This window comes from Bremia lactucae, linkage group LG12 (genome assembly GCF_004359215.1).
Source record: "Bremia lactucae strain SF5 linkage group LG12, whole genome shotgun sequence".
Taxonomy (NCBI): Eukaryota; Oomycota; class Peronosporomycetes; order Peronosporales; family Peronosporaceae; genus Bremia; species Bremia lactucae.
The window spans coordinates 349,718-372,256 of record NC_090621.1 but is presented as its reverse complement, the minus strand read 5'-3'; the positions used below and the strand labels follow the sequence as shown (position 1 = coordinate 372,256).

At 45.6% G+C, this 22,539-nt stretch overlaps 3 protein-coding genes across 3 annotated transcripts; 1 reads left to right on the top strand and 2 right to left on the bottom strand.

Annotated features, from left to right (window-relative positions):
* Positions 1-7,384: 7,384 nt before the first annotated feature.
* CCR75_006599 (uncharacterized protein) lies at positions 7,385-8,344 on the bottom strand (the record flags this gene model as incomplete). Its single annotated transcript, XM_067964667.1, has 1 exon — positions 7,385-8,344. One exon carries the CDS (start codon positions 8,342-8,344, stop codon positions 7,385-7,387), a length of 960 nt encoding a protein of 319 aa, XP_067820862.1.
* Positions 8,345-8,416: 72 nt separating this feature from the next.
* Positions 8,417-11,673, bottom strand: CCR75_006598 (uncharacterized protein; the record flags this gene model as incomplete). Its single annotated transcript, XM_067964666.1, has 4 exons — positions 8,417-10,830; positions 10,892-11,036; positions 11,093-11,202; positions 11,272-11,673. The coding sequence occupies 4 exons, from the start codon at positions 11,671-11,673 to the stop codon at positions 10,525-10,527; spliced, it is 963 nt and encodes a 320-aa protein (XP_067820863.1). The 3' UTR covers positions 8,417-10,524.
* Positions 11,674-11,825: 152 nt separating this feature from the next.
* Positions 11,826-15,251, top strand: CCR75_006597 (uncharacterized protein; the record flags this gene model as incomplete). The annotated part of the gene is made up of 1 exon (XM_067964665.1): positions 11,826-15,251. The coding sequence occupies one exon, from the start codon at positions 11,826-11,828 to the stop codon at positions 15,069-15,071; it is 3,246 nt and encodes a 1,081-aa protein (XP_067820864.1). The 3' UTR covers positions 15,072-15,251.
* Between the last annotated feature and the right edge of the window lie 7,288 nt (positions 15,252-22,539).

Below are 22,539 nucleotides of genomic sequence, written 5' to 3'. Positions count from 1 at the left end.
TCGCATCTCCTGAGTTCGTGGAACCAACTCCCACGTATCATTTGCTTCCAGCGAGTCAATTTCAGCGCTTGCAGCGCGCTCCCATTCCACGCGCTTGTCACTCTTCATAGCCATGTTCCAATTACTTGGATCCACGCGGTAAGTTGCTCCAACAAATTCACGTGGAGGTATCTTATTACCACCGTATCGCGTTGTCATGCGTGGTGTCTCGGCGATTATCTTGGTATTCGACCGCCTCCCTTGCCCGCCGCGCTTACCACGTGACCTTTGTGGCTTTGTACAGGCACGTGGCTCCTTCCGATGATCTACATCGGTCTGTTGGGTATCAAAGAATTCGTCAGTCTCGATAGACTTTAGACTTGCACTTGTAGTCGCCAAATCAGCAGGACTGGATCTGTTCTCATCCAGCGAAATCGAGGAATTAGCTGATGAGCTTTCATGTTCTGATTGGCCATCTGTCAGACGATGAAGTTGTGCATTTGCGTCTTCACTCAGCGTCTTGATATTCTGCACATGCTGTGTTGTGCGTACCACACGATCCTTAGTAAATAACACGCGAAAACCTTTAACTTCGTCGTTCTTCCCGAGTATCAATCCTGCTTCTCCACGTCTATCCAGCGCCTTGTGTTTTGGTGTCCGAATAGCGGTACACGGCGATCCAAATATAACAATATCAGTTAGCCTGGGTTTGATACCTGTAAGCACCTCAATAGGTGATGCACGCCCCACGTTACTCCGCGTTGGGCTTCTGTTGAGTATGTAGGCTGCGTACTCAGCAGCATCACCCCAGAAGCTCAACGGGAGTCCTGAACCGAAAATCATTGATCGCACCAGGTTCATCAATGTCTGGTGCATCCTTTCCGCTTTTCCGTTGGATGCTTGGTTGTCAGCTTCTGAAACCTGGCGACGCACACCCACATTCTTACAAAACGGGTCAACAACTTTGTACTCGGCGCCTCCATCCGTACGGAGATAGTGAACCTTGCAGTTGAATCGCTTTTCAAAGTAGACCATGAAGTCTTCGAAATGCTTAGTCGCCTTGTCCTTCGTCTTGGCGAGGAATACCCGGCAGTAGTTACTCTTGTGGTCGATAAAATTAATTAAATATCGGTTTCCCGACCTGTCGACCGGCGTTATTGGACCTTTGATATCGCTGCATATCACACCACCCACCCTATCGATAGGAGCATTCTCACCCGTGTCTTTCTTCGACTGCTTGTTGCGGCGCTGCTTACCTTGCGCACACGTTAAGCAAGTGGGTCGCTCGGTGTCTGTTAGCCTTATTCCACTCGATGGATCACTCGCCATCAATTCGATTGTATCATAGGCGAGGTGTCCAAATCTTAAGTGAAAATCGAGTAGACTCCCCATCTGAAGGTCCGAAATCGGCGTGTTGACAGCCTCAGCAATTGCTGCAACCGTAAAAAAATCCTTGTGCTCAATTGTGTCAACAACATTCACTAGCAACACGTTGCTGTCGTCTTTGTCAACATCAAAAATCTTGCAACCATCACGCCGCCGAACCACTGATCGCTTATGTCCATCGTAACGAAGTTCAAACCCTCGCTCCTCGATCTTGCCATAGGATATGATGTTAAACGGTAGCTTTTCTGCGTAGTACGCATCGAGTAGTTTGACTCGGCGAATTTCGCCGTCAACACTGACCACGAACTCGGCCGTACCCTTGAGCTGCATACGCAAGCTGTCCCCATTAGGAAGTAAACACTCTTCGTCGCATTTTACTGCGTCGATTAGCTGTGACGCCTTTGTCACCAAATGTCGACTTGACCCGCTGTCCAGTATCCATTGGCTGGTAGAGTCAATGCCGTCGGAGACAGCTAACGTAAAGTTGTTATTAGGCTCACTAGTACATTCACGTTTGTAGTGGCCTTCTTTTCCACACTTGAAACACGCTCCAGTCTTCTTGACTTTTCTCTCTTTATCGTTTCTGCGCCGACCTCCTTCAGTGCCTTTGACGACGGCCACAGTTGACTTGGACCCAATGCGAATACCCGGGTCATTTAACTGGGCAAAATTCACCAACTCTTCAGCTTGCCGTAAGTAATCCTCTCGATGAGGATTGTACCTTGCGAGAAGCACACCTTGAAAGTCGGTTGCGAAGCATGCGTACTTGGCTATATTTTCAAGCACTTGGTCTTGTGCGCCTCCGACTGCGTCGCTGACCGCCATTAGATAGAGCATATGATCATTCCACGACATCGACTCCTTTTTCTTACACGTGAACAGTTTAAAAGCTTGTGACCTTGAGATCCTAGGTCCAAACTTGAGGTTCATACGGTCCATCGAGTACCATATCTGTGGATTCTCGGTGTACCATGTATCCACTTGACTGTGAAAATGTTGACCAGCCTTGCCTGTCAAATACCGACCAAGTACATCCATTTTGATGTCCTCGGTCCAGATGCACCCACTAAGTTCCTCGGCGATACGAACTTGGCGTAGAAATCGCTTCCCCCAAGGTGCGAATCCCGACCCTAGTCCTGGATAAACCTCCTTGCCATCGAAGTTTTCGATCGCTAGTTTTAGGTCCCTGATCTGCAGGGGCCTTTGCGGAGCAAAATACGCTGGTGTAGGAACCGGTCTGAAAGCCGATTCCCGTGGCACCTGAGGAACTGGACCTACACCGGCTCTCTCTCCAGCCAGCCTTTGTTGCCCTGGTCCTGCTGCGTGTTGCCGCGCTGGTCCAGGCATGACTTCGTCTTCGAGCGAGGCCATCGTCATGTTCCGGCCGAATCCGGTGCGCGCTTCCGCATACGTACGGAAGGTGCTGCTACCGGCTGACACGACTGAACCTTGATCATCCTCGACTCGGCGGGCCTCAAGCCTATTAAGGCGAGCTCCCATGTCTCCTTTCAAGTCCGTTATCAGTTCCAGCAGCCTGGCCATGCCCTCGTCCGCGCCAGAAGCCGTACTGGCTCTGTCGTCGTCGACTTGGGTGATGGCTGGCGCTTGGACATGACCTTCTTGATCCTTTGGCGTTGGGCTCATAACCTTTTGGTGTTGAACGTCAGATTGAATTTCCATGGGTGCTATTTTGCAAAAGACAAAGTGAATATATTATGCATGTAAGCCTTAACTCTCTTCTTGTCAGAATTACCTGTCCATCGTGCGTTACTTGCACCTCATACTTCTTGAAACCTCTCGACCTTGGATCGTTTCATCTTTCGCCGTAACCACCGCTCCGTGACCATTACAATAAAAGACGTTTCGAAACTCCTTGCGAGTCTCAGAAACTCCGCTGCAGCATCGCCTTCCAACAGTCACGTCACTTCACGTACACTAGTACGTGCATAGGAAGACTCTCTTTAAAACACTTGCTTTAAAGAGGGTTAAAAGCAAATTGTACTTAAATTTTCTTGTACTAAATTAATTATAAACTAACACAAAACATGTAATAAAGTCTTATTTGTCTATCTCTTTGCGCGCGTCCAACACTGACTGGACCGCGGAGCAAGTAGATATAATGACCTATATCTATCTACCAATGGATAAGCTTTTTGAATATTACTACGTAAAGTAATATTCTCCAAATATTCTTTACCTTTTAGATAATATATTAAGGGAGATGTTATCCCACCGAAGGTTTTATTGTCCCCACCGGGGTTTAGTTTTTTTTCTCATTTTTAGAGATTAATAGGCTACATATGTAAAAAATGTAACGGGTTTTGTGCTGCTGGCCGAAGGGGGCATCTGCGACTGGCCCTGGAATGACCAACTTCAAGGGAATGCCGGCAAGTAGGTTGGGCACGCGTTCTCTCACTGGCAGTGATACTGATGGGGTACCAGGTTCAACTCTTGCTGCCTCTAAAAAACATGGCATGCTCATGAAACGAAAAGTCACGACGCAGCCCTGTGGTACCAAGCGACTCTGCCGGCCTACCACGACCACGTCGAAGCGCAGGTTCAAGAACAGAAGCCGCATTACCACTCGCCTCGATTCTGGAGAAGGTCTCATCCATTAACCTTTGCAATCGAAGGGGTGTCTGTTTATACTCTGCTGTTATTCGCTCAACTGACTGGTGGAAGGATACTGCATGGCTTGTGGAGGCAACTGACAAGGTGAGATTTAGTCGGATGGCAGTTTTTGCTGCTGGTTGATCAAGCCACCAGTGCTTGTTGAAGTTTTCCACAGAGAGCGGGGCAGGAAGGAGGAATCGATGCACACAAGGCCATTCCATACTACATATCATCAGTTGTCACCATCACATGTACCAAGTTCAGCTTCATATCGGCGTAATGACTGCTGGTGTGCTGCTTTCAATGCATGACTGGAGATCCAAAGACGTCATAGTTAGAAAGGGACATAGTGAGATCTCCAATACAACGAGAGCATATTTTCGACATATTTTTGGCTCACTTTTCTTCATCACATGCTGCCATAATATCCCGTCGTCTAAAGGGGCAAGGCGGCCTGTTTTGTCATTTGCAATTTGCTTCTTTATCTCGTTGAGCTTAAAATAGGCAGGCTTGATCGATTTTCTTACGATTGACAAGTAGGTCACCTAATAAAGACTGCATCCATCTCTTAAGACCGTAGTTTGCAATCTCCACTCGTTGTGTCGAAGTGTGCCCAAAATGACTAATGTTTTTTAACCATGCCCTGAAATTTCTTTGAAAGGCAACCATTGCTGTTGAATATAATTGAAGGCCTCTGCAGGGCAAAACTGCGACAGAATTGCACTGCCTCTTGGTACCTTCCTTCTGTTGCTGCATTGACAACATTCTTCCAATGCTCCTTCATCAATGAATCAAGTGCCATCTATTCTTCACTTCTAGCAGGAAAATGCTTGCGAACATTTCCGAGAATATTTATTTCGATATACCAAAAGCATTGCAAGAGGAGAGCAGGATTGCAAGTCCATTCATGAGGGGAAGCTCACGGTCCGTAACAAAGACGAGATTGCTGCAAAGTATGTTTTCACTACCCAAACTCTAATATGTAAGGAACTGCATCAGTTAGAAAGATACAGAACACTGCAAGGTATAAGACAAGGAAAATGCTGCTTACCTCTTGAAATTGTACCAAGGCCTATTCATAGTGCTTTCTAGTTTCCGCCGGAAGGAAGCAAAAGAACACAGTGTATGTTTGGTTGGTGGGAGTTGAGGAGACGCAGTAAGAGAGAGGCATTTTGTGCTTGTTTGTCTTGTATGTTGAATCCATTACAAATACCTGATTTCCACACCACGTTAAAATTTGATTATCGTCTCGCTTTATTAACCATTTGACCTCGGAGTTTGCCAAATAATCAAGCAGTATTTCCAGTGGTGAGCGGCCTTCAAGTACTGTCGCCGGAACAATTGATTTGCATTGTATAAATCTTGAGCATTTGTACAGCTGCTTTGGTCAGCAAGTTGCACAGTGCGCAAAATGTTGCGAGGTGCAATACCTGCAAGGGTTTGTTGCATAATGAGCGGCATGTTTGGGTAGATTGCCTTGATCCTCACTCGAGGATATGCTGCATCAGCAGGTTCATGGTTGTGTCTTGGCTCAACAACTCTCACAGTCCAAGTATTTATCAACTCATTGACTTGACGAATCCCAGCACAGTCCCGTACTAGTTTCACTCTAAAAGGGCGACCGGTTTTCCTTGATATCTGTGCAGGCCTTGCACCATGTCCCTTATACTTGTAGACCCCACGATGTTTGCAACCAAAAAGAATGCTCTTCATTGGCTGTTCCGCACCCTTTCCATACCTTTTTGAGCGAATAGTGCAAATAACGCATTGTTCAGCTTCAGAGTGACTTGAAGAGCTTTTTTTGCTATCGCAATAGGGTGAAGTGTTAAACAAGCTACTTCAGGGGCGTGAGAGCCAGCTAATCAAGGATTTAAAAAATCACGGGGGTTTGCCCTATGCATCTGCTAAATCTAAATAGAAATTAGAAAAATCCCTAAGCTCCGGTGGGGATAATAAAAACTCCGGTCCGAATAATATCTCCCAATATTAATGAACAACCTTTAAGTGTTGGTTTATGTAGCGATACGTCCCGTTACAAGCCCCGCGAATCGTTACAAGACACGACTGTGCGGTGCGCAAGGAGGAGCCATACTTAATTAGATATTAATATAATAAGTTCACTAGTTGACAGAAGATCGTTACGTAGGAAACTAAATACATAAATACAGTTTTACTTTTTCTCAATTTTAAAAAGTCTAGACCTTTAAGCTAAATACCCTTAGCTTTATAGAAACCTGCCTCTATAGTCTTGTATACGGGAAGTTTCGAGGCACCTCGAAACTTCCCGTATAAGGTTAATTAGTACTTATCAGTACTAGTGAAAGTGTAATGGGACACACATCGGTTGGAGAACCGTTGCTGTGGTAGATTTACTCTATGGGTAAAGTACCTTTTGTCTAATTTTAAAATAGTTAGTTACTAAATCCCATTCATTATGGGTAATAAATGTGGTCGCCGCCAGATATAAATCTGGCGGCCAAAATCATTTTTTTTTTAATTAGTTAGGGTAAGTTTTTTTAGATTTAAATAATTAAATAAAGTTCACTTCCCCTTTTCATCGTATAGCGTTAAGTGCCTTCCTAAGACTTGTGCATTGATCTGTAGGAGATAGAAGCCTTTCTAAGGTATATCCTCTTGGGCACTAGTTGCCACTTCGTTCCACGAACCCCTGAATCCCTTGAACTAATATTCCTTAAGCTTTAATCGCTTGTACGACTCCCTGAGTTGTTAAACCCATGAGTTCAATAGAACTAAGTGACTCTCTGAGTCTGAAAGTCTTCGTCTGACTTTAGGAGCGAGGTAGCTCCGCTACAGAAAGGTACCCGTTACAGTTCGGCGCTGAGCTCCTTCAGATTCATAGCCTTGAACTAGTCACTCTTTTTGGAAATGTTGCTGGTTGCAGCCTGGGTGTTTCCATTAGGGATGTTAAGAAGCCAACATGGTCTTGCTCATCTTTTGGTCTGCCGCTTTTTTTTTTAGCAAATTTACGTTTTGAGTGTATGTGAGGCGGACCTGAGACAATAAGAATTACGATATTTCGATTATTATGAACTTAATAAGAATTATGATCACCTACCAGCTTGCTGATTCTCCACTAATCAATTGTTATTTACAAAATTCAAATTTAGTAATGATATTTTCGCTACTTTATAATTTATGCTACTTTATAGGATTTGGAAGCACTATGAAGCGAGGATTACGGCGTGTGCATTGAGCAAAGTGTTGGCGACAAGAAAGCAAATTACGAAACGTTTACAAGAATCAGGGTGTTGCGTCAAGTCTGGTCAACACTGCAATTCTAGAGAACCATCGAACGACCCATGTAATTGATAAAGCACCAAGAAAAACAAAAAGTGAATTGCTAAAAAATGCACTGAATGAGATGCGCGAGTGACAAACTCAAGTATTACTGCCACACTTTTTTAGGCTTATAGTGAAAATTTTCATACAGCCGCAAGAGATTGCGCTCGAGCATGGCGACCGTGACTTTTCCTACCAGCGGCACGTACTGCACGCCCTTGATCTTTAAAAGCTCCGTTTCATCCACATTCTTAAACGACGCCACATTAATAATGACTGTATTTTCACTCACCCACTCAAGGGGCAATTTATAGCTTTTGACAGGCACCCCCGTAATAATGACACGGGATTTCTTGCAAGCTGTTTCTTGGGTCTCCTCACTTGGAATAAGTTTGCCACGCCGGAAGAGATACAGCGAGTCAATGTCGGCACTGTAGACATCGGCGCCGTCATTCGCGAGCATGGCCGCGAGTGGGCGCCCAACAATGTCACTGCGATTAATTACCGTAATATTCACTCCTGCCAAGTGATTCCCCTCGGGCTTGGACTTGTCGTAGATGCCAATATGTTCTAAAATCTTGACAATCGCGAGAGGCGTGCACGGTAGGACGCACTTTTGCGTTTCGTCGTCGTCTACGTAACGAATGTTACGGTACAAGTTGCCACGGTAGAATTGTCCCAGTCCTTCGACATCTTTCTTAATGCTGATGCTATCGCGGAGAAAGTCGTCCATTGTGCCACCAAAGAAGCTTGGAAAGGCTCCAAAACACGGGTAGTAGACAAGTATACCGTGAACGTTTGGGTCATGGTTGGCGGTAGTTAAAGCTTCAAGCAGATCGTCCTTGGGCACCTCGCGTAGCTCGTATTGAATACCATCGCGTGCACAAGCTTTGCCTGTCCACTCGGCGTACTTTTTAGCAGCTGGGTCGCCGTGGGCAAGTAACCCAACGAGCTTTGGACCGACTCCACCCATGGCGTCATCAATGTAATGACGCACCGCGCTACTAAAAGGATCGGCGATGGTCGAAGCATTAAGCTTGACACCTCCAACGCTTGCGTCGGTCATACTGACGATTGAGGAATTCCCGCCACCCAAAACTTTGACTTATGCCACAAAGTCACAAAGTACAGATTGAAATAATGCCTTAAGTTTACTTTTTGATTAATTAGACACAATTATTGGCTCCGCCTCAAAAGAGTTTGATTTCATTATGACGACGTTAAAAAACTGTTTTACCAAGTTTATTCCGAGTCTGCGGGGTACACGACACCCACATCTTTCCGAATCTTGTCCATGATGGTCATGATCTGGAGCGATTCGTCCAGGGAGTACTCTTTGCATTCGATTTGCTTGTTCTGGACGGCTTGGGTTACGGCTTCGGCTTCATAGCGAAGTCCCTCCGAGCCTAGGTAATTAAACGTTGTACCCGCTGGAGGTGTCGGCCACGGAAAGAGTGACCGACTCTCTTTGTGCAAACCATCTTCCAGGTACTTGACCACTCGCACCTCCGTTGCCGTATGAGCCGGGGATGGCAAATAAATGCGTCCTTTCGAGCCCGAGATCGTAACCGTCTCGTCCATTAACGACAGGACCGTGTACTCGACGGTGGCAAAACGCGAGTCACTAAACTCAAGGGTTACGGTATTGTAAATGTCCACGCCACCTTCATTAAGTTTACCGGCTGACGTAATCTTTTCGGGGGTCGAGCCAAACACCATCGTGGCAAACGCGAGTGGATAAATTCCAACGTCAAGTAACCCTCCACCTCCCAAATGATTACTCCACATTCGGGCGTTGTCTGCCCCAAAGGGTACCCCAAAGGCCGCATGGACGTGGTGAACCTCTCCGATCGCCTTTTCAGCCAATAGCTGCCGCACATGGCGAATCGCAGGAAAAAAGCGCGTCCACATGCCTTCCATTAGGAAGAGCTGCTTTTCGCGAGCCAGAGCAATGGCAGCCGACGCTTGCTTGGCATTCATGGCCATGGGCTTCTCCACCAGCACGTGCTTTCCGTGGCGCAAGGCGAGGACTGTGTGCTCGTAATGCCATGGATGGAGCGTGCCAACGTACACGACGTCAACGGTGGTATCCGAAACGAGCGCCTCGTACGAGTCGTAGGCCTGGTGGATGCTGTGCTCCTTCGCGAACGCTTGGGCGCTGTCCATCGACCGTGCGGCGCATGCTCGCAGCTCGACGCTTTCAAGTGACTTGATGGCACTGACGAAATCTGTCGAAATGCGGCCGCAGCCGAGAATGCCCCAGCGAAGAGGGGACGAGGGAGTCATGGCGTGAGATTAAGGATTATCGCGGAGAAAGATCCACCAGAGGGATTATTTATAGCGATCAAATAAATTCCTGATTTTCGGTCATCTGAACAACTTGCCATGTTTTACTTCAAGCAATTTTAAGCGTGTGTTTGATTTTAACTTGCAACTTTTAAATATTTCAGCCACTGCTAATTCAATTAAATATTGCTTGCTAATGTTCGGTTTAATGATGTTCCACTAACGTAGGGTCAGCAATAATTTTGTGCGCTATTGAATTGCAATTGCTGCCACGTCCTCGTTCACCGGTTTTGATGCGCAGATAATACGTTGCAACTGCTCAGCTAGTCTAGTGCTCGAATTTAGCTCTTTAGTACTCTCACATGCATCCTCCTGTCGTGTTTCTGATGCCATCAGTTCCATTTTTGCGAGCAGACCATAATACAAGTCCACGTCGTCCCTTAAACTAAATATTTTCAGTCTCATCCGAGCATTATCTCGCAATAAGTCTTCCTCGAGACACCGCGCCACTTCCACCTGGCGGTGTAACTCATCTTCTGTGCTCATCAATTTGTCCTCCTCCCTTTCCATCTCTTCAATGGCGTCTTCCGTGACAATTGCATCACTGGTGTCTGCTTTTACGGTTTGCGAATTTATAGACTGCAGTTGACTTGACTTTAAGCATTTATTAGTGCTTTTTAAGGCGCCTTCTTCAGCATCAAGTCGCCTCTTCTTATACCTCTTAGTCTCAGGTATCTCATGAACCTCTCGAAGCAATTTAAACTTACGTAAATCATACAGTCTCGTAGGCGATCGTATCCCAGTTACGGGAGGTGGCGACGGCTTTAAGGGCGAGCTATATGCACGTGAAGCCGACTCTTGGTGCTCTGACATAAAACCAAGTTTTATAGGGTAAACGTAACCCAAAGTTCGAGTTTACAGATAATATTGTCCAAAATTTCGAAGTTTCGTGTTTATTATTTATTGATATAATTTGATCAACTCGTCTGAGACTGCGGATGGAGTGAGTACACCTAGATCTGTAAACATGAGCGCAATGTATCTAGGCGGAGTATAATCAAAGAATGGGCTTGCAAACGACACATTCTTAATCGTTTCGTCAGTAGGCTCGCCACCCGCAATGTCACCGGAAATCGCTGCCATTTGCTTCTGTGGCACGTCTCGTTGAGTCAACGGATACAATCGCGCAAACTTATAGCTTTCTGCAGCCACATAAAACTGCTTTTTTAATGCCTGTGCAATTACTGCAATCGAATAGGTGCCAATCTGCAGTAGCAAGAAAAGGTTAGTCTAAGATTTTCATCTCCATAAAGTGTCCGAACTGTACCGAATTTACAATTCCTCCATTTTCCACGACGCCCTCAGCTCCAACTATGACAATGTCTAGCTGCTCCATATAGTACGCTACTGCCGAGTCAAGAATCACCGTTGTTGGGATCCCTGCCTTTGCCAATTCCTCCGCAGTTTTCATCCTACCAAAGCAGAATTAGGTTGACACATAAGTACAAATAAACTATAAATTGCGAACCCAAAACAATTACTACGCCCTTCAGTCACATAAACAGTGAAGTTTCTCGTTCTGGCAGCTTCACACAGCAGCGCTATTACCACACGTGACGTGCCGTGTGTCAACACTTTCTACAGTTTAATGACATAAGTTGACCCACCAGCCTAACTAAAATTTATGTAATGACACCAAATGCGTACCATGCCATCGCGGATAAAGTTGTGTCCCACATCACTGATGCGCTGGCGACTAGATAGCGAAGTCTCGGCAAAGACTTTGCCACGGTCAATCAATTGAGAGCGACACAGATCAAAGTCATCAAATTCAAGAAAGCAACGCGTCACATAACGTAGAAAGAGCTGACAGCCAGCGGTCGTAGCAATCGAATTGTGAAGCCGTGAGGCTTGGGCAATATCATCGGCGGCCTGAAAAGTGCGCAGCTGCTGCGCGGCTTCCTGAAGCTCTACCTCCATTTGCATCATAGTACTCGCTCCGCTGCGGATAATGACGCCTGTCAGTGCCTTAATAACAGCCACGGCTACGGCCACGTCCCGGTCTTCGAGATAGCGCAGGAAATCCGTCACTACTTGTGGCTCTGGCATGATGGTTCTTTGGTTTGGTCAAAAGATGATGCGAATCAAACATGCGTTGTGGTCCACAACGTTTGTTCTTTTCTTTTTAGCCAGTCTCCTGACCAATTCTTTCAGCCAATCAAACAGTCCAATAGCTTCGATCCGCAGACATCCATTCACCTATGACGGATATTGAGACGCCTCTGCTGTGGTGCATCGATGAGCAAAACGTAGCCACGCGCCGTGGCCGTGTGGTGCGTCGTGTGCGTGAGCGCTACTTGCGTGATGATCTTAGCTGCTCACTTCCCGAATGCGCCCTCTGTAGCACCGAAAGCGACGTATCAGCAGCCTCGCACGTACTAGGCACGACCAAGACCCTCTTAGCCGAAACTCCGCGCGACGGACTATACCTTTTACCATCCATGAAGACAGTCCTACTGCAAATGGACGTATTGGAATATAGTAGTAAAAATAAGAAGCGAACAAAGGTCGACATTATCGGCCCTGAAGTTTTCGGGGACGTCATCGTGCTCGAGACTGTGTGGGAATACGTCAAACGTCAGGATTTGGGTGTTTACAATCGTCTACGCGCGTTAATTATGAACGCTGATCGACGCTTTGTGGTCTTTGCCAATGAGCATCACAGGGCATGCTATGTTCAGAAGAAGACATTGTTGCCGAGAGGGTACACCGATACTCAGCGAGGCGACACGCCACTCGAGACAGAAGCCGAGCGTAATGAGCGAGCCGTCGCTGCTGCTTGGAAGTGGTACGCCAATCATTTGATAGAACTTCAACAAAAGGGTACGAGAATTCTGTTTTTAGCCAATGATGGCGAAGACTTGAAGCAAGCGGAAATGTTGGGGGTACAAGGGGGCATTACGATTGCCGACTTTGTAAAACCGATGGCAGAGCAACATCCTGAGCTTCAGGATTTATTGTCGGCTTCTGCAGTGGAAGAGAAAGAGCTCATGACTGAAGGTGTGAGTGGCATGAAGAAGCGAGGAAAAAAAGCATTGTATTCCGAGCACTGGGGTACGACAGAATTGCTGGCGGGTATAAAGAATCAGAGGTTATTTAAAGGAACAATTCGATGCAATCGAGATCATTGGCTAGAATGCCACGTCTTTATTCATGGAACTAATGGGGTCAAGGTGCCTGTCTTGGTGCAGGGACGAGAGCATATTAATCGCGCGATTGATGGAGATGTCGTGGTGATTCAATTGCTACCGAAAAACGAGTGGACACAGCCATCGGATGCTTTTGCTGTGAATGAATCAGCAGCTCAAGAGGCCGAGGATGAAGCCATGGAGTCAGCACAAATTGGTGTCGCCGAACCCACGGTATCGCTTGCGCAGGTGGAGCTGGTGCAAAGTGACGACATATTGAGTTTAAAACCTGCTGGACGCGTTGTCGGCATTCTCGAACGCAATTGGCGAAAATTTTGTGGTTCATTGGAGCCTCCTCGTGACAAAGTCATGCGCTCTGGATCAGGGAGCTGCTTTGTAGTGCCAGTGGATCGAAAGGTGCCGAAAATCAAGATTCAAACGCGTCAACAGGAGGCTCTGATGGACAAACGCATATTAGTCGCGATTGACTCGTGGCCAGTGGACAGCGCGTTTCCATTGGGTCATTATGTGCGAACTTTAGGGGTAATTGGGGATAAGGAGACCGAGACGACGGTACTTCTAATCGAGCATGATATTCCATGCGATCAGTTTAGTGACGATGTCATGCGGTGTTTACCCCCCGAGGACTGGACGATCACTCAAGAAAACGCTGCAGGGCGTCGGGACTTGAGGGACTTGCCCGTGTGTAGTATTGATCCTCCCAATTGTAAAGACATTGACGATGCGTTGCACGCAAAACTGTTGCCCAACGGGAATGTCCAAGTAGGGGTACACATTGCGGACGTAACCCACTTTGTGGTACCAGGAAGTGCACTGGACGAAGAGGCCGCGGACCGTGGCACGTCGACGTATCTCGTGGACCGTCGTCTTGATATGCTGCCTGGTCTCTTGACGACCAAGCTCTGTTCCCTCACGTCGACGGAAGATCATTTTGCCTTTAGTGTCTTGTGGGAGCTCAAGCTTGTCGGGACCAAGGATGTACAAATTGTAGATGTACAGTTCTGTAAAAGTCTGATTCGTTCGGTGGCATCACTTTCGTATCAGGAAGCGCAAGAGATCTTGGACGATCCAAACGCGGGTAGGGTCTATGGGCAAGATGTCACTGAAATGAAACCAAAGACAGGCGAGACAATGCAAGTGTTTGAGCGACGCCAAGTGCTTGGAAGTGGCATTAAGACTCTTAATGCAATTGCTTGTCGACTGCGTGCGAAGCGTATTGAGGCAGGCGCCTTGACGCTTGCGTCACCGGAAGTGCGCTTTGTGCTCGACACGGAGACGCAAAATCCGCTGGATGTGCAAATGTATACTTTACGGGACACAAATGCGCTCGTGGAAGAATTTATGCTATTGGCAAATATTACTGTTGCCAAGAAAATTGTGCGCCATTTTCCGACGTTTTCCATGTTGCGTCGTCACCCCGCACCGTCGAAGCGCCAGTTTGATCTATTATGTAGTCAGGCTAAAGCTGTGGGGTTTGAGCTACATGTGGATACATCGAGGCAATTGCAAGATTCGCTTGACGGGGCCGAAATGATTGGACCAAATGACAATGAAGTGACTAATTTGCGGAAACCCAGCGTCAAGGCTAATCCTTACTTCAACAAGCTACTGCGAATTATGACCACTCGCTGCATGATGCCTGCAAGTTACTTCAGCTCGGGTGAAGTAGCTCCATCCGAATTTCATCATTATGGGTTGGCGGCACCCATCTATACGCACTTTACGTCACCTATTCGTCGGTACGCTGATGTGGTGGTGCACCGTCTACTAGCAGCGGCAATTGGCGTCGCTCCGCTTCCTCACTACCTTGAAAACAAATCGCATCTGCATGAGATTAGTGAACAGCTTAATCGTCGTCACCACGCTGCTCAACTTGCTGGTCGCGCTTCTGTGACGCTCCATACGGTGGTGTACTTCCAGCAATACCCTACCCGCACGGATGCCGTCATCACAAAAGTCAAAAATAATGGGGTAGGTGTGCTGTTACCTCGTTTCGGTATTGAGGGTATGATCTTTCTATGCAAGAAGGGGGAACAGGACAACGAGGAAATTATTAAGTTCGATGGCACCCATCACATGTTGACTTTAGTGCAACAAGGCAACCGCACATTGCAAGTCTTTGACCGTGTTCGCGTTAAAGTTTACGTAGCGCTCACGTTTGGCAACCGGCAGGAATTAAAGATGGACTTGCTGGATGAGAATGATGATGAAGAAGGCGGCATGCATCGAGACGAGGCGCAAAAGGAGGCCGAAGCAAATTTGTGTAATGCTCGCAAAAAGCGAAAAGTGGCCGCGTGAAGATTGCCTCGTTCCAGACGTAAGGTGTCGGTCCATACTTTGAACATGTCGTAAAAATCACTCGGCCATATCAGAATTTGTGCAAATTTAGTACATTTCTTAAAAGTCATTGATTGCTTCGGTAAACTATACCTCAGTTTCTGCTTGTCGCAGCTTAAATTAAAAACTATACCTCAGTTTCTGCATTTGCACCACGCCGCTAGATTTTTTCATGATAGCCTGTTGTAATTTTAGAGTCTTAGCCCCTAGATCATTTGCAGTTGCTAGATCCAAATTCGCGCTTCATAAGCACTTATGATTGATGCGAAACAACCGACATGTGCGTCTTCATCGCACATTGTAGCAACACCATCAACTAGAACCCGCTTCGTAGATTTAGGTGTCGCAATGCCGGAAATCCCTTATATAAGTTTACGGAAGTTAACAACACGGACAGCTGCCCATTAATCATTTAAGATTACTTTCGTTTATACACTTTAAGCAAGTAATTTACCACAAGATCACTTACTTAATCGAGGAACTCGTTCAATTTTTATTATTGTTCATATTCGAAAGCCACGGGCGTTACGTTTCATAGTACTGTAGTCAATCCAACAAGTTTCCCCCCCCATGTACTATGCAACTAAAAATCAAGATGACCACGACGCAGATTCTCGTCACTAATGCGAATGACAAACGAACGGTACAGACACCCGATACTCAACTCATCCGGGGTTCTCAAGCCTGGCGAGGACGAAAGCTGGTTCTTTGTTGATGATTTTTCCGGCATTAATGGTACACCTACAAGCGCTGCAAAGAATGTAACTCCTTTTTTTCAAGCTTGAAATGCATTCGTTGAGAATGTGCAAAGCATAGGACGTGAGGCCTGGCTTGACAAACTAGTAACTTTTCGCGACCGGTTTGAAAGACGGACTGTAGTCGGTGAACGCTTTAGGCAGCATATTTGTCCAGAGAGACAAAGTTTCCTTAACTCTCGTGGGATGACTCATAATCCTGCTTGAAGACGGTGCAATTTAGACATCTAGGAAGGCTTATCTCTCCCCTTGAAGACCTTCATTGGAGGACGCGCATCTCAGAAGAGATGCACAAAGGGATTGAGAGCTGAACAATCTACTACGAGCGCAGGAGTAGCTCATCCTCTAATGGACCCTCTTGAAGAAAAGGTTGGATCTTATCGTACTGCACCGGATGATCACCATTAGTTGGGAACGAGTTTCTAAGCTCATTATGCGAGGGTGGATATCCCCGCCATCAACCAAGATAACTCGTTCGGACGCCATTTACCTTGCGATTGGTTGAAGAAGCGTTCAGCTGGAGAGCGCTTCTCACCACTCAAGTTCATAGGGGGACGATAAATCGAATTTGACTTCCTCGTCGGACCCGACTTATCAAATTGATACATGCCGTATTCTCTGGTATTTCCGGGAAGACTTCAACTATGAAAAATTTCCGTCGTCGTGTTGTAATGTTGACGGTCGACCAGGTTTGTCGCGTACGAGTGGGAAAACAGACGCAAATTGTGGTCAACCAATTTGTCAAACGAATGGGCGCATCAGATCTTTCGCGATGAGCTGGCGGCATCTCAACCAAATAGTTCATCCTTGAAGTATGAAGCAAAAAACGTCTGATTCGGGAAAGTTTAGTCTTTTACCATCTATCTGTCTTTGGCGGTGCCTAGACCGTACCCGTGTTTATCGGGACCGAAAAAAATCCTGTTACTGGTAGTACGATGTCCGACACAAATAGTAGGATGCCAACGCATCCCTCCAGGCAGCTCGACGTGGACGTATTGTCTTGCCGGTATTGTTCACGGAACTGGCCGATATACTTGGGCATACAATTATTACTGACACTTGTCTCTGCATTTTTAGGTAGATTTACCGTTTACAGTAGGAATAGATTAATTAATTTAACAAAAGCAGAAAAGCAAATGCTCGTTAAATGTTGACGTTTGCTCTTTCATTTCTGTCAGAATTCTGTTTTTGTCAGTTCACCGCATCAACGATAAAATTTTATACGATACGAACCATTTCTTTCGACCCAGGGGGAATTCTCCTGCTGACATAATTCTTTTTAGTGTAGTGAGACCATTATTTCTCACTTGTAGTGTCGTTTTCGACGCTGACAATGTCCTTATCGCTATTTCTGAGTTTGTTTTCTTCAATGTTGATGGAATGAACATTGGTCCCATGATTAACACATCTTGCCAAGTTGGTTTTCCGTACTTATATTTTGTCGCATCGATGCCGATGCTGCGATCTTCAGTGGTCTTGTTGAATTCGAGCAGCCATCTTACCAAAAAGTTGGCTTTGACTGCCACAAGCTTGGAGATATCAATTTTCAAGTTTTCGGATTGACGCGAAAGCGTCGGCGTTTCAACTGCTTGTGAAATTCTGCTGTCTCAATATTTCCTGCTGTTGAGCACCTTGTTCGACAATTCTGCCTGTTAAAAAACGTGCTGATGAAGCTACGTTACATCCTTCGCATTAAGTGTCGAAGGCAATGTGTGATGAGCAAGAGGTCGATTAATCTTTGCTCGAGCGACCCTTTGAATAAGAGTCTCTCTCAAAGAATGTCGGTTAATGTATATGGAGTCAGCCGCTCACGAGAAACGGTGCATGCTATTTATGCATGCATTGAATTCTTGATGGCGGATGCTGCCGTCAGAAAGAGCTAACTCAACTCGTAAACGAGTAGACGTATCCGCGAAGTATATCTTTTAAAGATACGATTTGTACGTGTTTGACCATCTGTTTCCAGATGGTCAGAAGTTGACATTTCCAACTGTTTTAAGCGATNTCTCATTCGAAGGCTCATAATCAGCCGCCTGACGGGTATCAGGCGACTGTTCCATCCTCCCCGAGTCGGCCATTTCGTCCGACTCGCACTCATAATCGACCTCTAAAGAGGGGTCGTACTCACGTGGTGAATCACCACGTGCACTCGCAACACCAAGTGTTGTGCGAGTGGAAGACACTACGGTAGACGGAACGTCTACCGCAAGAGATAACAATGCGTCACCCGCGGCTGCACGAACCGCAGCCGAAGGTTCAACACTATCCTCACCCCGCATGAATTGTTCCTTCATGCGATGGAATTTAAAATGATGGATCTGACCAATCAAAATCATTTTAAAAATTAAGTGGTCATTTAGCGACCACTCCACCTAATGACATTCAGAGTGATTGTCGTTTAAGGGAGGGGTGATGTAACGGGGTGTATCGTTACATGAAATTAACAATAAAAGATTGTTAATTAATATTATCCAAAAGGTAGATAATATTTGGAGGAAATTACTTTAAATAGTAATTTCCTGAATTCTTATCCATAAATAGGTATAGACCATTATGTCTATTTATTCCGCAGACTAATCAGCTGTAGAAGTAATCAAAGAGAGTTACGAGATAAGATAGATAAGAATTCATTTACATGTTTAGTATTAGTTTATAGTTAAGACAACATTTACAAAGATAGATTAACAAAGACACTTAACTATATTAATACAGTTTTCATTTTACCCTCTTAAGCTAACTTGCCTAAGAGAAGTCTTCCTCTATACGTACAGTGTACGTTACTTAACGAAGGCACCACTCACAACTGAAGCAGTGTGAAGTGGACTTGTACTGAAACAGTACAAGTCGCAGTGCCCCGTCAGAAAGAGCTAACTCAACTCGTAAACGAGTAGACGTATCCGCGAAGTATATCTTTTAAAGATACGATTTGTACGTGTTTGACCATCTGTTTCCAGATGGTCAGAAGTTGACATTTCCAACTGTTTTAAGCGATTTGAACACAGATTGCAAAATTCCGTTGTGAACCAAGATCTCGACCCGAAACCAGTTCACGGATAATCCATGGAGTCGAAATATCGTTAGTAGAGAAATGATCATACCCTTCGGCTGTGACCGGGGCTGATCCTCACTGCTGCTTAGTTCAGCCGGTCCAAAATCAGGCCGGCAAAAATTGCATCAGCGACAGCACAAAGTCACCCGGCTTATGTTCACACAGAACTCGTACGCCGCGATAAAATACAACCATCTCGCCATTCTTAACACCATTGTTGACGATGACAACAGAATTTGCCAAGGCTGGTGTCAGTGGCAGGACAAGGATCAAGTTATTACAATTTTGTGACGCATGCAAAAGATCTCACGCGAGCCTACTAGAAGATCTCTGATTACGCTATTGATTGCCTTCGCTGCCTTTCTCTTTCTAAATTTTCGCGGCATGCGCTTGAACGTGCCCTTGAATTGCCACAGATCCATTTAGCACTGATGGTAGAGATGTCAATCTTTAAGGTTGACATCTCTAAGTATAGGGGAGTCGAAGAAGACTCCCCTTTCTTTTCTTTCTTTCTTTCTTTTTGCAGTATATTTTCGTTTTGTAATAACAAACCTTTACCCTTGTAAGGTTCAGGTTTTTATAGTTCTTAATCATATGTACAAATTGATTTAAAAACGTGATGTTCCTCGCGCTCCAAGTCCTGTTTGTGGTGGGAGGCATTGGTCCGATAGCTATGCATCATACGGTTCTTCGTGAATGGCTTACGTCATCCACGTCGGCAAAAACTATAAAAGATCTATCTCCTATGAGATACACCCTAAACTTAGCCAGGCATATTTGATGGCAAAGCGGTCCTTGGCATGCAACGGATATTTACATTTAGTTTGTTGAAGCTGACTTGAATGTTAGTAGAAGACGCGCTCTGCGCCGTCTGTATCAACTGCATCAACGCACAGCCGATTGCGAGAATGCTAGGAGAGAGACCACATGAAATGGTCTGTCTTGGTCTGCCAAGATTGGCGATTGCTTCAATATTGTCTCCTTTGAAGCACTGCTGAAAATCAGCATTCCCGGGCATTTTTATATTTTCTTTAACGAACAAGAAATATTATGGCATAGTCCCTCATGTGATTCGCTGCTAAGCGAACGGTAAAGAATTTGTCGATCGCTGACTTGTTCACGAGGCAATGGTCACTGTTTCATGACACAGTATTTCGAACCAGGTATCATGTCGGTTTCGTGTCGAGTGCTTCTATTCATCGGCAACTCGCACGCTACCGAATCAGGAAACAAATTCTTAAAGTCATTCAATACTTATACAAACGATTTGTTTTTAACCATTTTCAGGATTGAGACGTTAACGTTCCATCCGAGTCTTCTCATCGAGGACACTTTCGGCCATCAATAAGCTGCTTAGATCCCGTTAGTTCTCAGGAAATACTATTGCTGACCGAATATCAGCGACGTACTTGTAATACGTGTCAAGTACCCGGATCTACTTGATTTTGCCACTATGCAGATCACGCAAGAACCGTTTCGGTTGTAGCGATGGGAATAAAGTTATCTCTGAAGTTTTTTTCGGAGGCGCTATCAGATCAAGTGTATACGCTATCAGATCAAGCATATACGCTATCAGATCAAGTGTGGAAGCACCTACTTATGATCCTTGTTACAAGTCATTCAATATCTCACTTTTTTCCTTGAAACTTATTTCCAAAGGCATATGAGACTCATACCTATCAGTTATATGAGACTGCTTCCCTTATTTTTTAGGGGCATCCCTCCAACTGACTCAAGTTGTAATTGTGCAACTACAGCGAGATCCTCTACGATTGTTTTTCTTGACGATGTACGTTTTTTGCACTGTCTCTTGCAATAGGCGTTTTAAACTTCTTTTGAGGTTGCTTTTTATCAAGTGTATTTGTTTTAATCCATCCGATCTATTCGAATGGTCGACCTTTGACACTGCCCCCGCTTGTGAACAGCCGCCAAATTCTATTTCCATTATGTGATGGGTTATCACGCTAAGGTCTTGTGCAGTCGTGCTAACGACCATACCACATGTGAAGCCATCACATTTAGTCGTAGGACATTTATACCCTTGTGGACGCTAAAAGACATTCACCAGAAAGCTATCTGATGAGCGAGAGACAGGCATTGTTATGGTTAAATGTGCCAAAATTTGGATGGCTCGTACTTTTTAAGCCATGGTAATCCAAGGATGATATCAAATTTGCTATCTCAAATTCAGTACGATGAAGTTATCATCGTACTGTTTACCCTTTTAACGTGTACTGGACACCAACTACGTTTCTTTACTTTTACAGATTGGCGTGTTGTGAGCGCACTGTCGTCCTCGTGAGAGGTAGATCACGCTAGATTAATTTCTGTGGACGATGTTGTAGCGACTGGCGTCAGATTAAGTTGCTCGATGCCCCACAATCGGCTAGGGATTTAAGTGGCAATTAGTTTGCAACTATTTTTTAAGGTGATGAGGTCAACCTCATCACCTGGGGTGATTATATACAATTGTTATGGGTAAGGAGCAACTTTCGTCAAAAGGCCTGTAAGTTTGTAAGCGTTGCTAGATCAGTTGGGCGCTCCGCCCCTATTGACCCCGACCTTTATTTGATCCCCCTCGCTGTTGCGAATTCGCATCAGCGTCGGGTCCGCGGCTCCAATGTTCCTAGCGGGAGGTCGATCATTTTGCTCACTGTTTCTAGGCACTGGCTACAGTCATAGGCATAGTGGCCCGTCTTTTGACAACGATTACATTTTTGTCATCGTTTTGTAACTTGAAGATTGAGGTTTCCCGCTCTCTATATACGAGAATTTCATGGGCTTTCGCAGTTCGTTTCCCGTCTCAGGATGATAAGCGTGAGAGTTAACAAAAGCTGTTTAGGCTTAAGTCCTTCTGTTCCGCTACAGAGATCGCTTGGTGAAGCGGATCAAGTTCGACCCGGAACCGGTGGATCTTGACAGGACCGGATTGTACGGATTGTACGCGATGGACATGTCCAATCTGGTGCCAAGCACTCGGAAAATAGATTTTCATAATTTACTCGTGGAATCGGGTTGGATTAGAGACAATTCCACAGGCAAGCCGTGTTGTCGAAACACGCGATCAATGAACAGCCTCGCGGTACCTTCACCATCAATTATATCCGGTACAGCCGGCTATATGAGCCATTTTGCTCAATCGGTCAACAAAGACCACGATGCCGGCGTTACCGGCCGAATCTTTCGGTAGGCCACAACCAAAATCCAAATAATGGACTCATAACACCCTGTGGGTACCGGCACACTTGCCAGTGGTGCAGCAGCATGGGCTTATGGTTTTACCCGCTGGCAAGTTTCGCATGTAAGAACGCATGTGCTTATCCGTTTTGAAAGCTTGGGCATCAATAAATTTGGCTTTCAGATCCGTAGGTCCTTTTGCAACCGAGATGACCACCAAGGACAGTATCGTGTGCCTCATAGAGTATTTGATACTTCAAATTCTCATCATGCGCGAAGTATCCGCAGCATCCATGCAATAAAGCAACAGGCCGTTATCGGAAGAAAAAAAAACGATATAACCTAGCACGCAAACGTGCCGACATTTAAAATCCGATTCAGTTCTTTTTAGAGCTCGTGGCAAAGCTACACTGTTCATCCTTGGCGTAAGCCGGACGGATTAATTCCG